The 19,283-nt window shown below is 40.6% G+C and overlaps 1 protein-coding gene across 9 annotated transcripts in view; it reads right to left on the bottom strand.

Annotated features, from left to right (window-relative positions):
- Srgap2 (SLIT-ROBO Rho GTPase activating protein 2) overlaps nucleotides 1-19,283 on the bottom strand; it is a 219,765-nt gene that overhangs the window by 26,834 nt on the left and 173,648 nt on the right. For all 9 annotated transcript variants that reach the window (XM_059280830.1, XM_059280832.1, XM_059280834.1 and 6 more), the window contains 4 exons: nucleotides 11,627-11,711; nucleotides 9,067-9,094; nucleotides 7,320-7,344; nucleotides 1,887-1,947 (listed from right to left, as the gene is read on the bottom strand). In XM_059280830.1, coding sequence (XP_059136813.1) covers nucleotides 1,887-1,947; nucleotides 7,320-7,344; nucleotides 9,067-9,094; nucleotides 11,627-11,711 — 199 coding nt within the window. The remainder of the gene's footprint in view (nucleotides 1-1,886; nucleotides 1,948-7,319; nucleotides 7,345-9,066; nucleotides 9,095-11,626; nucleotides 11,712-19,283) is intronic.

The raw sequence follows: 19,283 nt of genomic DNA, 5'->3' as shown, positions 1-19,283 counted from the left end.
CATGACACACACCAGCGCTGGGAATATTGCAAGTCAATTTGTGTATTGGCTGATCATCTGTTTGTTCTTCAGTGGAACAAAAAGTTTGGGAAGAACCTTTTTACTGGTCTATAATAAGCAATCAATATAGACTTTGTAGTGAACAAACAAGTGAATGCATGGATGAATGAATCCACAACTTCTTCCCATTGTTCTTTAGGAACCAATAATTATTCTTCTATTGAACTCAGCTTAGACTCGTCTTTGTCAGTTCCTTGGTATTAATTACTGCTATCTTGTAAATTTCTTATTCAGCTACTGTCAATTACTACTGTTTTATTTCTTTTCATTAACTTACTATCTGCGTATTTTCTTCCAAATGCACCATAAAACCACTTCGAGACAAGAATAGTGTATTACTTTTCTTTATGTTTTCTTTCTTGGCAATACATGGTACTCAGCATTGGTCAGAGGCTTATAAAATATTTGCTGATTGTTCAATAGTGATGAACAGTGCTCTTACTTCAAATGAACTGAGATAACATTAAAAATTTATAGTTGATAGAAAGAAGGAATAAGCTATAAGAATGCTAAGATAATTACTGTTTCAATAATGAATCTAAGAAATATCTCAGTTTATAGGGAGGGAGACAGGAAAGGGGATGGAAGAAAAAATGGTTGCCTTGGAATTTAGATTAGCAATACTTGGCTTCTTTAGCTCTAGGATGGTCATGTTATGACCTTTTTAAGTATTTAAAAACAATTTCTGATGCTAGTTTCTAGACATTTTTAAGGCCAGTATAGATATCTGTACTTTGTAAATACTCTCACCTTTGGAAAATAAACTTGCTGGCAATCATCTCCAACCATACAGTCTGTCTAGCGTGCTGTTAGCTGGTAAAGAATGAAGCTAAATCTCTTAGCTTTGCCCAAGCAGAAGGGTAAGTACAATTTGACTGAAGCTGAGAAGGAGCCAGTCCCTGAAGATACTCAAAAGGTGGACGCAGCTTTAGAACAGTTATTAACTGAGCTCATGGGGACACTGTATCCAGTGAGACCAAATTAGGACAAAATCCAAATATTATATATGTAGTCAGTGCAACATTAGAGATAGAATTGTTTCAAACCACTCTGGTACAGCCAATGGGACAAAACGGTTAGGCTATGCCATTGGAGACACCCACTCACATCAAGGCTATAACTACTGGTCTCACTACCACCATCATATGGACTTGCTGCACAAAACAGCTGGGTTTTAAAACTCTGGAGCTAGAAAAGAGCATGGTAAGTGCTCTTTTCAAAACATGTCTAAACATGTCAAAACATGTCTGTTTTCAACATGTAGGTATGGCCTTTCTGAAGGAGCAAACATTACATGAATAAGTAAGATGTTATTCCTTTTCTAAGAATGTGAGGATAGGAAGGCAATCTCTATTGCTCTCTCTGGTGTATAGGCACACATATGTATGCATGTGTATATACACATATATGTGTGTGTGTGTGTGTGTGTGTGTGTGTGTGTGTGTGTGTGTGTGTATATACAGCTATGGAGGCCAGAGGTTGGTTGTTCTCTATTCTAATACTCTCCACCTTACTCCTTTGAGGCAGTGTCTCTCCCCTGAGCCTGAATCTTACAGAATTTTTTTAGGTTGGGGTGGCAGCCAGCAAGCCCCAGATCCTCCCGTCTTGGCCCTCCACAGCACTGGAGTTATAGATGTGCATAAGATCCTGCTCTCCTTGTTGTGTACGTTCTGGAATCTACACTAAGGTCCTCATGGTTGTGCAGCAAATGCTCCTAACCGCTGAACCATCTCTCCAGTTCCAACTACCTCGATTATTGTTCTACTAAGAATTCTTGGAAGTTCTGACTCTCCAACCAATATAAGCAAAGCTGCATTCCTGCTTACCATGTCTGCTAATAAACCGGATGCAGCTTTCTACCACAAGGGGAATCGCCTGGCTGGAATCCTGGAAAACAAAGAAGAAATGTAGACATTAGAACCAAGGATAGAAGAAGCGAGTCTGTCCTCAAAATGGAGGAAGAACTGCTATCTGGTCGCCCCCGGCCTGACTGCACTGATGCTCTGGTGGTGGCTATGGATATGGTAGTGCACATGGTGGCAGAAGGCTTTAAAAATGACAGGATGAGGCTACCGTTTTTAGCATGATGCACGGGGTCAGGGGAGAGACAGAAGACAGAGAGACAGACAGAGACAGGCAAAACACCCATGCACATAAAAAAAAAAAAAAAGCTTAAAAATCTGAAAGAAAGAAAGATGGTTTAGTTGGCACAATAATGGTAAGAAAGAAAAGTAAAAGCAACTCTTGGAAATAGTAAGAATGATATGGGAATATGAAAAGCAGACTTCCCAGATATCCAATTTTGTTTTGTCTTTTTGCTATATAATCCTGATTGATTATGCCATTTAATTTATATGGTTTCAACTTGCTGTCTACGAACTGAGAAAGGGATTGGTGGTAAGGCTAGTTATATCTACTGTTGGTACAGAACTATTTATAAGCTTTAAGCTTTACCTGTTTTATATTATGCATATGAGTATTTGCCTGCATGAATATCTGTGTGCTACTTATGTGTCTGATGCCCAAGGAGACCAGAAGAATGCATCGGATCTCCTGGGATTGGAGTTACAGGTGGCTGTGAGGTACCATGTGGGTGCTGAGAATCGAATCTGGATCCTTTACAAGAGCAGCTAGTGCTCGTAACCACTGAACCGTCTCTCCAGCCCCAGGTACATAAATATTAATGTCTACATTTATAGAAGTGTTGGGCCATATACAGTCTTTTAGATAGATTTGCTTCTATGGTGTATTACTATTGTTGTTGTTTATTCTCATTTGATAATATAGAAATGAGGCTTGGTGAGGTTAAATGTCTGCTTGTATCACATAACTAGTAAGTGGAAAAGCCAGGACTTAATTCTCTGTTACTGAACACTTTGCTGTCTCTCATACTACATGCTAAGAGAGTGGCAAACACTGCATACCAATCACTACTAAAAATCAGCAAGGTTTTTATAATGTAGCTACATGAGTAATAATTCAGCCGTGTGAAAGAAAAGCATCAGGTACGGCTCTAAAATCTAGTTTCAGATGTTCAGGAAAGACTGGACTCTACAGTGGGGTTGACTCTTGTATCTTCTGCCCATTTCACAGGTTGGATTGCACCCATCTGGCTTTGGATTTTCAACTGTAGCCATGGGGTTTGGCTACTATAAGGGAAGCAGCTGGGTCTCATGAAAGAGTCAGGCTGAGAGAAGAGATGGCTTGGCCTATGTCGGTTCCCAGCTTGCCAGTGATCAGGATACTGCCAAAGTGGAGCTGGAGCCAGGAAGGTCTCAGTGTCACAAAAGCTCATTTTATTACTATTATTTCTTCTTCTTTTGAGACAGGGTCTCTCCATGTAGCCCTGGTTGGCCTGGAACTCACTATGTGTGCCAGGCTGGCCTCAAACCCAACACAGAAATCTGCCTGCCTCTGCCTCTCTGAGATTAATGGGGTGTGATACCACACCTAGCTCCAAATGCTCATCTTTGTGACTCCTCTGCCCCCCAAAACCTGACTGCTTTCTCTAGCTGTTCAGGTATAGCAGCCAGGGTCTGACATTTTGTTAGATCACTGACTTCTGCCAGGCATCCCAAGTAACCTTAGAGGAAGAATCTTGGTCCTTTCTTCCTTAGTCTAATGAAAACCAGGCTCAACTATTACAAGGGAAAAGCCTCCATTTGCAGGAAATTATAGCAGGAGAGATAAAGAAGGTAGCAGAAATGGATTTGCAGACTTTTCTGGTCTAAAGTTCAGGAAGGAGGACACCAGGAAACTTACAGGTTACTGGCACTATAAACTATGTGAATGCAAAGTTCTGTCTGGATATGCAGGAAATATCCTATCAACAGCAGGTTGACATACAGAGTTCTCAGGAAACAAGGCACCAAATCAGCATGCCCATGGTCACCAAGAAGTAACCAGAGAAATAATCTGTGGTAGACAAGGGTAGGTCAGAGACATCTGTCCTACTACAGAAGACTGAAATGGGGTCTAAGGCAGAGTCTACCAGGGAACAGCACAGAGGTTTCAATGTCCTGATGACCTTGATGCTACCTGTGGTGTTTCTAAGTGAGTTCATTTCCCCAGATGTGTCTCTGTGCCCCAATGGCACCCTCAAAACCTAGATGGCACCACTAACTGCATATGACTCTCCAGTACTTTCTATATCTTTTCATCCATTGTTTTTTCTCTTTCCCTTCTTTTCTCAATGTTAGAATGAATCAATGTCAGTTTTATTATTTTGCTCACAATGCTTTTTATCATATAATCTTGGTTGGAAAGGGTTTTTAAGGACAATCAGGGCAAATTTCCACTCAATCAGATTAAGGAAGCTGGAGGGAACTGACAGCTGGCATAACTTGGAAAAGAGAGTAGAGCAGGAGTAAGTAATTTACAGGAGAAAACTATCAGGGTGACAATTACATAATATCCACAGTTTGTCATCATTTCTTTCTTTTAGTATTAATTAGGTTAAAACTTATTTTTAACTGATACATAAAATCTGTATGTATTAATGGGATACTATGTGTCCTTCTGATACATGTAGATATGACATGATGTTTGAGGCAGGTTAAAAATATCTATCTCCATCAACATTTATCACTTACTTATGGTGAGAGTTTAAAATTCTGGGGCTGGAGAGATGGCTCAGTAGAGCACTTGTTGCTCCTGCTGAGGGCCCAGGCTCAGTTTTCAGCACTCACATGGCAACTAACAACCATTGTGGACCCCAGTTCCAGAGGATCTGATGCCCTCTTCTGGCCTCCACGGGCACTGTACATACAAGGTGCACAGACATGCACACAGGCCAAACACAAAACAAAATAATAAATCTTTGAGAAAGGAGACAAGCACAGAGTTGCTCACACCCGAGGAAAACATGAGGAAGTAAGGTCAGGAACGAGGTGACAAAAGTGATGGGTAGGAGAGGGAAAATGAAGGGCTTGAGTGGAACAAGGATGCCTGTAAGTAGCAGTTGCTGGGACGAGGGTCCTCCTTTTTAGGAAAAGTCTGGGCTCCTTTGAACGTAGTCTCTCAGGAAAACAAGTTTCCAGATTATTCCTCTTATTTAGCTGATTTACAAGAAACAAAGACTGATTCCCTGGTTATTTATATGAGACCCTCTAAATTATGATTTTACTGTATTGACCAGCTAAGAAAAAATTCTTGCTGGAGAGAAACTAGAAGAACCAATACAAGGGCCTTACTGGACCAGGCCATGTAGTAAATCCTGGACTCTGATGTAAGCCGGTACCAGGGGAACACACCTTGCCTGCAACTGCTTTAGTGCAGCAGTACACAATGTAAACCAGATGAGTGCCACTCCCCGCTGATGGCGACCCCAACCAAGGGCAGATACTACATGCCAAACTCCAGCACTCCTGCAGCTACAGCAGAAGCTGCACAGCTCCCATATGATGCTCTAGGTCTGTGCAAGAGGTCTAGAGTTAGGTCAGAAGTGGAAAGAAATAAATTTCAAGTTCAAGCCTACTCTTGGTAATAAAGGAAAAGTGGTTGCTTAGTCTGTAAAATATATGCCTATTAATTTCAAATGCAACAAATTATCTCTGAGAGGCACTCTACTCCTCTTAAGTTTTAACAGAAATTCAGGGAAAAGGGAGAAGAAATAATTACAGGAATAAGATGATAAAAAGTTAGTGAAATTTTTATCATTTTAAAAAAGTATAGCCAGGCCTGACAGCAAGTGTCTAAAATCCCAGAATTTGTGAGACAAAGATAGGATTACAAGTTCAAAGCCAGATTGGGCTACATAGTAAGTAAGATGATGTATTTAAAAAAAAGATGATTTTTTTCATTAAAATGATATCCATAGTCAAGAGGAAGACTAGAGACATGGCTAAGTAGTTAAGAGTACTTGCTGCTCTAGCAGAAGACCCAGGTTTGGTTTTGGCACCCACACAGTGACTTACAACCGTCTGTAACTCCAGTTCCAGGGGATCTGACATCCTCCTCTGACTTCCATACAGGCACCAGGCATGCACACGATTCATAACATACATGCAGGCAAAACACCCATACACATGAAATGAATAAATCTTTGAAGTACTGAGGAGACAAGGAAGTCTGTGTCAAGCGACTTCTGTAGCTGGACTGCCCACAAAGCCAGAGAATCAGATCATGGACAGAGTGCTGGTCTGGAAACAGTGCAGAGACCCCATGCCCTCTGCATCTGATGACTGCCCTGTGTCCAGGGCCTCTGTGTATGACTACAATGACATTTTAAAAATGTTTTGTTTATATGTGTGTTTTTGTCACATATGTGCACATACCCTAAGAGGCCAGAAGAGGGCGTTGGATCCTCTGGAGCTAGAGTTACAGGCAGCTGTAAGTGGCCTGACATGGATGACTTAAGTTAAACTTAAGTCCTCTGGAAGAGCAGCAAGTCCTCTTAACTGCTGAGCCCTCTTTCCAGCCCTGCAAATGACTTCTGAAAGGCCTGGGTCCGTTTTTTCCTGGGTAGACAGAATGATATTTCTGAACACTGCCTCCCACCCCTGTTCTTGCTAACTTTCCCTCCTGCAAAGCTGGTGTGAGATGCTCAGGGAAGGTAAAGTCACTTCAGTACTCACCATAGGCTACAACTAGTGAATGGAATATTGCTACTGCAAAAATATGCTTCAGTTAACTTTTTTTGTATTGAGATTTCCCCTGATGTGGATTACTCAGGCCACTGCTAAGAGTCCTCCTAAGAGGGGCGAGAACTGGCTGCTCAGTGGTGGATTTTAATACAACCGTGAGTGAAAGTCATGTGCAAACCTGTCAAGTTGAGTATTTCTTTTGTAACATTCCCCAAACAGTTTCATAGTACTTTATTAGGGTATGTCAGGAATACATCTAAGATTACAATGTTACCAGAAGCAGTCAAAACCTACAAACTTAAGCAAGACTTTTTAGATTGAGGATCAGCTACCTCAATGCTGGTGTATCAGTGTGTATGTGAGGACTTGTGAGGCCTCTTTATGGTCTCCTAGAGAAGGACATCATGGGCTACTGAACAATTTGTCCACATTTAAACCAAACCTAACATGCAAGAGACTTAAATAACTAACAAGAAGAACAAGTTTCAGAGCTTATGATAATTCCAGGAAAGTTGAATCAGTGTTTACTACAGTCTTAACCATATGTAACTAAAGATACAACCAAGCATGGGCATGACGTCAGAGGAGGCATGCCATGGAATTCAGTCATGGCTGTAGGAAGTATTTGGTTTTCATGAGCCAGGCGGAACAGTCTGGCTCTGCTGGGCTCTTTACCTGTTTCCTCACGGTTGAGCTACGCCTGTGGTTGAGCCACCAAATCAGAAGGACCAGTCCAGCAACAGGAAGGAAAAAGAGAAAATGGGGACAGAATGAGACAACCATCCCTAAATCCAGAACTAAAGCTTTAAATCATGTAAAACAACTGTACAGCAGGTAATGAAACATATCACATTATTGAGCTCAGTCCCAGAAACAGCTAAGAGACTTGGCAAGCTAGTTCCCAACAAAAGCCTAATAAAGTTTATTCTTTCATAAAAGCACAGAGGTTCCCGATTTTAATGCCTACCACTGTTTAAAACTTAATAAGAGGTAAATGTTTAATCTGTAGTAAAAGAGATTCATGTTAGACAATTTTAAGATCTTTTTGTTTGAAAGGAAACAATAAAAAACACCAAAGGGTGTATATTTTCTCTTGGGACTCTTGGGAAATAGAAAAGGACTGCTTATTTTATTTTATTCATTTTATTTTATTTTTATTTAGATGGCAGGACATTCAGACTGAAAGAAACCCCAGGGACCCTCTGCCAGTGCTTTTCAAGCCGTGTTTAGCAGTAGAAGCCTTTTTCTCAAAGGGTATCGGATCCAGAAGCACACTACTGAAAACATGGAGGGCTGCCCTCCTTGTGAAGGTAGGAGCCAGGCAGCGATGGGGGCCTTGCTCTGACTCTGCTGCCAGCCTGCCCTTAAGGCACCTTTCTGAAATCCTAGCGCTTCTCTGAACTAACACAATGCTCTTATCTTCAACAAGAGGAGACTGATATTCTGAGAAGGAGATAAATAGTCCTAGGTTCCACATGGGGAAATAACTCAGCAAAGGAAAATAGTCCAGCTCTATTTAGTCAGAGGTGTGGTACTTCTGATGATGTTAAGACTATACCACTAGGAGACAGGTTCTACAGAATTTCACTTCAGCTCCCTCCAGTCCTCAGGAATTGTATATTAATGGGACCTACGCTGTAATCCACTATGACAAAATGATGAAAATCAAATTAAGTTATCGCTCAGTAACGATTCTACAACTGTAAATGGCCTCATGACTGTATGAGTTGCCATGTTGATACAATGCAATCTGGTTCATTTTAAATGTGTTCTCCTTTTAAACCAGCACATTTTTAGGCATCTGAGGGTGCTGGCTGAATGAATGTCTTGTTTTCTGCCAGCTCATAGCAGCATCAGTGACTGTGAGGGAAAATATTTGGCTGAGGTGGAGAGGGAGGGAAGGTGGGGAAAGACTGGGAGGGCTGCATACTTGTACATCAGCAAAGATCTCTCCCACTGCTATCTGGCAAGCCAAAGCAACGGAATATTTCATTATCCACCAACAGTCACTAATTAGGCCCTATCATCTTTTCCATTTATTAAAAAAAAATCTCAAATCAAATGCTAATCTTTCTGTGTCAGAGAATTCCCCAAGGCCACATGTTGAAGTCTCCTACCTAAGAGGTTACCAAAATGCAACAGAGTCCAATGCTTCTTTTCCTTGTGATACAGTGGCTTTGGGGAGTTTCTGGGAAGATTTTTATCAAGTGATAACTCCCATGACATGATTCTGCTTAGACTTCCCTAAATGGCAGCAACTCCACAGCCATTTGAAGGAGAAAGAGTTAGTAAGGCAAAGAGAAGGAAGCAACTCTTGCCTCAGGCTACTCCTTTGCCAAATCATCCAAGGACAACTCTATGGCTTTTTCCCAGGTTGCTATTCCCCATGAGTCTTTCCTTAGCCTTTCCCAGAGCCACTTACCTGGCAAGGCTACAATCCGTCCGCTGACCTGTGGAAAGAGAAGGGAAAAATGTATTTGTTGAAGCAGAAGGGGTGGGATTGGCTGTATACCCCAGGGATAACCATGCCCTTCATATCTTCACAGGGAGCCAGTAGCAGAAAAGAAAAGGATTATCCTAACTTCATTTGGGGCAGGAATTTTGCTGCTCCAGGTTCCCACGCCAAAGCCATCAATATCTTTGAATCTTGTCAATTCTACTTCCCAAATGAGAAAACAGGCATGGATGTATGGGAAGAACAAGTCAAATCATATTTTAGAGAAAAAATTTATGGTAAGCCTTCCTATACAAGAAATCCAGCTTCTTATGTATGTGCTGGGTATGTAGGTTTTGGGAACACAGGACATGGGACAAATTTGTTTTTCAGTATATAAGCAAATACACATACACACATAGTTAAGGTTGGGAAGAAAAGGGAGTATAGAGAGAGGAGGGAGAAGATAACTAGGTTCTAGTTTTAGAATCATACTAAATCCTCCTGTTATCTTATACTGGCATAGTAAGGCAGAGATAAGATTGAACACCCACGTGGCTAGCAAATGACGGCTTTCAATGTAATGACAGGTGGTTAAGACTTTCATGGGCAATAGTTAGCTTTGAAAAGTGAAATGGAAAACCTTAACAATGACAAAAATATTTTTTATAAAAATATGAATATATGCATGCATAAACTGTGATGTAATACGTTGCCTTCTTTGGGTCAACAGTTAATGAAGCTTGATCTGTCTTAGATAAATCAATGGCAAACCCTGGCAGGCAGTGAGCCAGGAAAGAAGAGATCAACCCCCACGGTCCTTATTCAAGTTTCAGGAAAGGCAACTATGAGGTATGGAGAAGGCAGGATTTTATTCTTGCATTTAGAGTGTTGCTAATTGTTATCATAGTTCAGCTCATCTTCGGTAATACCATCCCCCAACATTTAACAGCCCTGTTACCAAAGGCTCATTTGTAAAAATATTATTCTGAGCCATTATTTTCAACATCTGTCCCATTTCCATTCTGGAATATTCATACACATCAATTATCCCTCTGTGGCAAGGATCAGAGGCTCTTATATTATGGTGACAGACACAGAAGGCAAGGACATGATCATTTGCACGTAGGATGATTTACAGCTATTAGTTTTCTCTATCTCTGGAACTTGTCATCTTTAAATTATGGTAATTTGCAGCCTCAGTGGTCAACCTCTATCCCTCTAGAGTAGCATTATTTGGTGCATACATGTGTATAAACATGCACACATGCATGGCTCTAAAGTCCTTCTCCCTGTCTTCCAGGCTATGCTGACATTGTCTGGAGAAAAAGAAATCATAGCTGTAAGTTTCTTCAAGTAGCTCTATAGGCTGTCTTTCCTTTAACTCACCACACAGCAATCTGGTAACTCAAGAGTAAAGACTCTCTGTAAGCAAATTTGGCTCTCATGCCTAGACCTGAACTGTTTGGGTGGAAAAGATCAGAAGGTACTAAAAGGCTCTTTTCACATTAAAGCAAACATCTTTAAAAAAAAAAAATCACAGGATCAAAGATACTAGAGAAAAAAATTTCTGGGGAATTGTCCAGGGTAGGACAAGGACAAGGCAAGAAGGGTGGGTAGATGAATCTGGTCTGAAAAGTGGGACTCCCGATTTCTCAGCTAAAAAGCCAACCAGTCTTATAAAATCTGCTATACTTCACAGTTGGTCTGACGAGTGCTCAAGAATTTATTTAAAAATGTTAGACTTGTGTCTGAGTGCAGGCACATCTGTCACCAGAGACCACATGCCCCCTGTGGCCTCATCTCTAAGAGAAGAGATTAGTGGGATAGGGAGGAGGGCAGAACATTCAGGGCACCCCCAACCTGGGAATCCCATTAATCATACGATGCTGAAAGCTAGGCAGGAGACCTGGGCAAGGTGCCAAACAACCTCGGGGAAAGCTGCTTCTTCAACCTTCGCCTTCTGTTTGATGGCTGACTGGGGAGAGAAAGTCCAGAAAGTCTGTCCGGTTCTCTGCCTCAGTACTTTCCAGTGTCTGGTTAAGATTACTGCCAGAGAAAATGCAGTCCATTCAGCACTTTGTCTTAGTGCAGGCACACTAGAGAGATGGCTGCTACTGACGTGAAAGGAAATGCATGTTCATCCTGGAAGCTAGAGCAGCAGCAAGTCTGCACATCCCCCTCCATCTGAAGACCTTCTCTCTCCAGGACCGGGAGTTCCAACAAGTGTCTAGAGAGGAGATAACCCTGAGGCCCCTCTACCACAGCTGTGGCAGGAAGGTGAAGGACTGGGTTTGGGCAGAAAGCAGGAAGATCCCACCTAAAGAAACAGCTGATGAATATTAGCATCCATTACACATTGCTGTTTTCCCATTACTCAAGCAGCCATTTAACGGAGTACCTTCCCAATGAACAGGCTAGGAAAAGAAACACACTCAGACAACCAGTGGGGTCTAGTTGGCTGAGGGCTACACGCATGTGCTCAGAGTCAAAGCACTGCTGGGCCTCTTGGCTCTACCAAGCTTCAGCAGAGCATGCTCACACTTACTTTCTCCCAGGGTTTTCTGCAGGAGGTCATGCTTGGCTTGTAACTTGGTGATTAGGTTCCTACCCTCCAAGTACTCCTTCATTTTCTGTAAGGGAAGAAGAGAAACAAGAAAACTTAGATTCCTGAAGAAACACAAGACACAAATGTTCAATTGGACAACTACCTTTGAGAGAGCATTTGATTTCTGACTTTATGACTCAATTTCTAGCAAGTCCATTTAAATTCTTTTAAAAAATCTTTCTCTACTGATTATCATGGCGGGTGCATATCTACAAAGTATTTTCCTATGAATTCAATGTTAGCGAGTATAAGAAAACTGTTTTCTAAGTAAAGCCTGTCTCCTTTAGTCCCAGTAAAGAACAAGAATGGCAGGGAGGGTGGACATCCTTCCTGAGTCTCAGCTTCGCTGGTGTGAAGATATACATTTGCTATCTGCCATTCAGGCTGAAATCCCATTCCTCCCAGGGTGCATTTTATTACCCTAGGAATAGCACCAATGGTAAGCCTCACCCACAGAGCACCCTTGCATAAGCCAGACCTAAGAAGTCTCACCCTCCATTCTAATGTTGGAAGTTGGGAGTTTCTGAGCGCTCAGCTGGAGTGGCCGCCACCTACTATGTGCACATACAAATTCCAAGCACAAGATGAGATGTGCCATCACACCTGCGCTAGTAGGCGAAATACGACTGCTATGTTGCAGTTTGAGTTTTGACATCTCATCAACTCTTGTCTGGCTTGTGAGAGACTATGCTTGACTGAAGAATTCACAGAATCTTCAAAACAACTGTATAAATGACTATGATCATTATTCCACTTTACTTGAGTAATGGGAAGAAGGTAGTGGGTTTGAAGAGATTAACGAAATTGCTCAAGATCAAAAAAGTGATGGAGTCACTCACTACCTGTTGTGTAGCAGGTTCCCCCTCACCCCATTGAAACATTCCATTTCCCAGGGAATTACCTTAAGAGATGAAGTAAAACAACTCAGACTAGTCCCAGGAAGTTCCTGAAGCTGACCAGATTCACTAGGCCCCTCTCTCCCAAGTATAAACAATATAGACTACTAAGTCACTCTCAGACAAGCTGAGCTGCAAAGAAAACTCTCAAAACAAGTCCAGCTGTTTGAAGGAAGCAGAGGACAGCCAAGCAGCCTGAAAAGAAGCAGAGACTAGCCAATATGTGTAGAGGAGGCTCAGGACTAACTAAGCCACCTGAGCTTCCTATAGACTGTGCAGTGTGTCCCAGGTGCCCAGCTTTTGTGATGAAGATGTCTTTGAGTCATTTCTGCTCTTGTAAATAACACCTCACTCCTACAGATAACCCCAATAAAACTCACTGGTTCACCAGGATGGACTTTGATGGCATTGTATTTTGGTCTGTCATGGGCTCTCTATCTGGGGTAAATAGATGTGTATGTTGTGTCTTCTCAAGAAAGTTTTGTCACACAATAGTATCCAAACATGTAGTTTGACAGAATGGTGTGTGCATTATAATAAAATGTTCTACCTACTACGTTACAGAGCCAAAGAGAAGCAGAACAACATTTCATAGTAGTCATTATTTTTATATTAGTAGCAACCCAAGAGACTTTAGACTACATTAGCGCATAGTCTGTCTCTCCCTTACAACAAGCCTATACATACATGAGGAAGGTATTAGCAGCTCTCTATTAGAGATGAGAAGACAAATCTAGGAGAGGGAAATTGCTCAAGATCAAAAAAGTGATAACTGCCCGCTAGTAAATGGTAATGCTAGGTGAGGACTCTTTTTCCATTCTCTTCTACAGCCATTCTTGAGGATCTGAGTCTGCCTTGGCCATTCCTGCTTCACTAGCTCATTTGATGGTGTTTAACTTAGAAGCAAATGGGTCTCCCAGAGTATGATCCACTAGAAAGACTTGGGTTTGCTCCAATGAATAAACAGTTTAATAATAATAATAGTTCTGTCTTTTACTGTGACTAAGTAAATAAAAAAAAGAATTGTATTTCAAGCCTTTGACTTTTATGACTCTCACTACTTCATTAATGATAAAGAAAAATGAAAAATTCTGAGTTACTCTTACTCTGTATTTTTCTATCCAGTATGAAGTTTTAACTACAAGCTTACCCTCTCATCCCCATTTAAAATGAAGGAAAACCTGCTTTTCTGGGAGATGGTCCCTGGGCCTCTTGTGCTTGCCCACATGGCCCTACGGATAACTTGTAAATCCCCATGGTACCATTCTCATACAGCCTTATCACAGAAGGTTTACTCTGGTGTCTTTCTATCCAGAGACCATGCCATTGATTAACCCAACTATCCATGATGCTTAGTGCCACACCTAGAAAACAGTAGGAACTTAATAAACATGAAGAATGAATAAATGAGTGATCTCATTCTCCTCTGTATAAACTGTTCCTTGCAATTACAAAAACTGCCCCTAAGGGTATCCCTACTCTAAATGAAACAAACCAGAGGCAAACCAAACCCTCTGCTGAATCATTTCTGCTGTCTTATTTAAGGCCTGTTCCCTGATCCTTTATGCCTTTGCATGAGAACATCTGCATGAAAATAGGCTCTCTTGTCACCTTCCTCTCTCCATCTGTTCCAGCTGTCAGCTCACTTGCTGTCAGTGTTCCCTGGGTGATATCCTAATCCCCATCCAATGCCTAATTGTGGGCTTGAAATCATACTTAGGACCCAGAGTGGAAAAGCCTCCAGGAAATAGCCATTGCTAATAGTACAACCCCAAAAGGCCTCTCTTTGGAAAGTTATCCCAGGAGTCTCAAAGGTTTCCTAATGAAGAAAATTCAAGAAGCTATAACCTCCAACACAAGACCAGAATGCTCACAATACAGCCAATATCCTGAAAGGGGATGAAGAAAAACTCCTTTCTCTCAGTAATGTTTCTATTCTCAATTTCCAACCCTCCCCCAACTCCAAGTTCATGTTTACAACTTACTAGGTAACTTCAGCTGTCACTTGGTGAACCATTAAAATAAATAACAATCTGATAAAGAGGTATGATGTCACCTTTTCAGGTTCCATTAAATACTAAAGGATCAAACTGTATCAAGATATGTTCTGCATCCCTAAAACAAGGGTGGAAAGAACATTGGGGTTTTGCATCTAGGAGTGAAAGAAAAGGAATCCCAAAGTCTGCAGACATGCTATCCATCACTTCCTTATCTCACCCAGAAATCAGGACAGACCTGCTGGGAATAAATAAGCCTGCCTGTATCAGTGGAGTTGAGGTAGAAGGATTCAGTTGTTGCTGAACAGACGTAGAGCTGAGACAGCTGAAGCCAAGGAAGGAATAAGCGCCTTTTTGGTAATTAGGCAGAATATCAAGATTATAATAATCAGACACCACAGACACACAGACACACACACACACACACACACACACACACACACACACACACACACACACACACACACTAACTCTCTCTCATATACCAGATCACAGCTCTAAGTCTAATGGCTTGCCTAAATGGACAAAAGACTGCCTTCTCTCCTATTATTTTACCCTAATCTACCCCTAAGAATTCAGATAGTTCGGCTTTGTTATTTTATCAGCCACAATTTTCAATCCCTTCTTCATTTCACCTCCCATTTGAAAATGCCATACTCGGGGCCGGGGAGATGCCTCAGCAGTTAAGAGCACTTACTGTATTTGCAGAGGACCTGGGTTCAGCTTCTAGCACCCACACGGTGGCTCACAACTAGCTATGTACAGTTCTAGGCTTCCAATGCCCTCTAGCCTTTGAGGGCACTTCATGCAGGCAAAAACTCATACACATAAAACAAAAATAAATCTGAAAAAAATTATTTTTAAAAAAGAATCCTATACTCCGATTTTCCATTAAAAAATATTTAGGAGAAACTCAAGCTTTCTAAGGCTTTGATGATTCTTGGCCAACGAGAGAGGACTCCTGCTCACAGCAGAGAACTGGTTAAATAAAGATGATGTAACTATACAATGGAATTCTGTCCAGCCATTGGAAAGGGATTTGTGTAAAATATAGGACAAATCTTTTTAGACTACCATGAGTAATGTCCAAAATGTGACAAAAGGGAAGTGGGAGACAGCGAAAGCGGTGCCCTTGTCCGTCACGTTTTAAAGGGAAGTGGGAGACAGCGAAAGCTATCCATCCCACTGCATTTGTTTTCCCAGTTTTCAAAGCTTTCAAATGGGAAGGTTGGGTTAGGTGATATTTAAAAATTGCTTCAAGTCTAAAATTTTATAATTTCCCACAGATTTGCAAGCAACTGACCTTTGTAAGACATATTTCAAATTTCCAATTGGTGTGACATGGGCAAATTAATTTGATGACAGTCACGAGCAGTCAGAAAACTATCCCAAAAGCCCACGTGGTCACTAGACACATTACCTAGGAGTCAAACCGTAACAAGGGATCTCTTTACAACTTTCCAAGAACAGCAAACTTCCAAATGTGCTGCTTCTTTTTTTTTTTTTTTTTTTTTTTTTTTTGCACAGCCTGGCAAGCATAGGCAGACCCTAAGTTTTAATTTGGGGATGTCTATTTCACAACCACCACCAAAAACGCTGCCATCAGAAGATAGATTACCTGACACATTTCAGATCCAGTCACAAGAATAAAGAATTTATGCAAGTCTGTTACTAGATAAAACAAAACTAATTTCAATAGTCAAAGCAATGTGCACAATAATTTGACAAGGAGTACCATGGCCACCAAAGTCAGGAAGTGGGTTGTAGGACCCCACTGAATTGAGATAAAAGGGAAAACAGGTAGGCAGGATTCTAGAGGTCATCAGTTTGAATAAAGTTATTTCTTTTTAAAAAATGATTTCTTTTTAATTATGTCTCCATGTGGGCATGTGCATGTGAGTGCTGGTACTCACAGAGGCCTGAAGGCCTGGGTGGATCTAGAGCTATAGGCAGTTGTGAGCCCCTGGATATGGTCCTCTGCAAGAGCAGTATGAGCTCTTAAAAGTGCTGAGGCATCTCATCAGCCTTCTTGTTTGGGAGAAAATATCAACTTCTGAATATATATGTTATAGCTTCATTTAATCAAAAAGTAATTCTGACAAGGACTGTTTTAAGTCCTTTGGATTTTCATGTCCAAAATTTCTTTTCTTCTTTTTTGTTGTGAGTGTGTATGTGTGCATGCATGTGTGCTAGAGGTCAGTGTTAATCACAGTGTCTTCCTCAACTGCTCTCTACCTTATTTTTTGAGGCAAGGACCCTCACTGAACCTGGAGCTCACCAATTCACTAGACTGGCTGGCTAGTAAGACCCAGGGATCCATCCTCCTGTCTCTGCTCCCTAGCTAAGGAATTACAGGTTGCCCTGGTTGCTTTTACATGGGCTACTAAGGTTCAAACTTAGGTCTTCATGCTTGTGTGGTATGCACTGACTAAGCCATCTCCCCAGCTCCTAAGCCCCCAAATTAATTAATTAACTATTTATTTATTCATTTATTTATTTTTCTCTTTTTTAGTTTTTTTTTTTCCAGACAGGGCTTCTCTGGGCAGCCCTGGCTGTCCTGGAACTCTCTCTGTACACCAGGCTGGCCTTGAACTCAGAGACCCACCTGCCTCTGCCTCCTGAGTGCTGGGATTAAAGGCATGTACCACCACTGCCTGGCATCCCTCAAATTTTTTAACTGGAGGAGTTGAGGAAGTGAAACGGTCAAAAAATGTATGCATGTATGGCATTCTCAAATAATTAATAAAAATGCAATTAATAATCATTTTAAAAATGGAATCTTCTGAAATACAGTAAGATTGAGTCTTTGATATAAAATCAGCTCAGAAAGAGTTGCCAAAAAATCCTATTGTTAAGAGATAATGAGGCTTGAGGCAGTGCCACAGCCCCCATTAGAGTCAAGAAGTTCTATTAACATGCAATTTAGTTTCCTGCAGGCCTTTGACATTGTCTGCTCTCCTTGAAGAACTGCAGTCTCCTTCCCAATCCTCTTTGACCTACTCATATTAAAAATCAAGCACACAAGGCAGTTTGTGTGATGCTCCCCAGCACCATTAGTCCTGTTGCTGCTCACACACATTCATGCATTTAAAAAACAGTTTAGAAATACATGAAGTCAAAACCAAAGTTCTCTCTGTATATGCCTAATCCTCTCATTTTCTTCTTTCTCTTAGGCTCTAAGCATTTCAACTTGTAGCATAGAATCTGGCATATAGTAAAATCATGGCGACCATCAGTGACTAACTTAATAATGACTGACGCACGAATTGACAATGATGACGGTAAAATGGATAGCAGTAAATGAGCACTGTGAACCAGGCAGTGTGCCATCCCGTCTCTTTGTAGATTTGTAAATTTACACACAGATTTACAAAATCTAATACGGGCTGGACACAGAGCTTAGTGATGCAGCTCTTCCCTAGCACATATCAAAGTTCCAACAAGAAACAAACAAAAGCCCCCAAACTGCTAGAATACATAACTGAATGACTTAAATTTATAATGCAACATATACAAAGTTGTCTTTTTGTAAATATAATTCTGAATACATGCTCATATGTATTTATTTTCTTCTTTTTGCATTTAAGTTTTATATAATGACCATGTTTTAAAATGTTTTTATAGTAAAATGTGTTATATGTTTACAGTTTTAAAAATAAATCACTTAAATTTTCTGTATAAAACAAAAATTTTCAGTTGTTTTTGAACAATACTCTTAAATCATACTCTTTCAAAAGTCTTCTTTGGGATTTAAAACAACAAAACCACCAAAGATTTGAAGCTTAACTAACTGAAACAGATTTACAAAAACACCAATCAATCATATTAGTGCTTTTAAAGAAAAAAGGACAATGTTCAAAGAAAAATTAAACAAATTGTCCCAGCTGGAAGAAAAAATCTAATTTGCTCCATGCAGAGTATGCTTCATGGCTGGAAGACAAGTGAAATTCTGTCATTTGGTCAGCGTGCATTTTCAATGGCCATGTTTCATCTTACAACCGCAAAGTCTTTTTTTCCTTTCTTGGATATCAAAAGATAAGGAAATAAATTTTAGTGCAAGCAATAGGTTCTACTTGGCAAGTTCAAGATAACTTAATTATTAAAAAGCAGCATAAAAGACCAGCTCACAACCTTTCAAAGAAACACACACACACACACACACACACACACACACACACACACACACCCCTATCTAAAAGAAGACTTGAGAACAGTGAGTAAAATATACTGCTTTAGAATTCTTGATAATTGTCAATATTACAAAAAATAACTTCCTAATAATGAGAGTTATATGATAATGTATTCAAATCATCCAGGAGAGACTTTAGACTTTTTAAAAACAAGATGCATATTGGCAAGGATATTTGAATATAGTTCTCAAAAACCAAGAAACTAAGTCCCTTGTCATGATCTTCTGTGACTGAGAGGGCTACTTTCAAATGAAAGCCTACTATCTGGTTAAAATTTTCTCTAATTTCTTTTTCTCAGTAGTTATTTAGGAACAGCTCTTTCTTTGAGATCCTCTGTAGATAAATACAATTTATGGACGCTTTTGCTTTAGGTGTAGAGATGGTATGCAAGTATGCCAGATTTAAATCTAGTGTACTCAAAGCTTGCTTTTCAGACAGTTGACAAAATTCTTGAGTTCCAGAGCTCCCTTACGTCAACGTCTATTCTTGATCCTCTAAGGCCAATGAGCACCTT

This window comes from Peromyscus eremicus, chromosome 15 (assembly GCF_949786415.1).
Source record: "Peromyscus eremicus chromosome 15, PerEre_H2_v1, whole genome shotgun sequence".
Classification (NCBI taxonomy): domain Eukaryota; kingdom Metazoa; phylum Chordata; class Mammalia; order Rodentia; family Cricetidae; genus Peromyscus; species Peromyscus eremicus.
The sequence above is the reverse complement of the archived record's forward strand: the minus strand, read 5'-3'. Positions and strand labels throughout refer to the sequence as shown.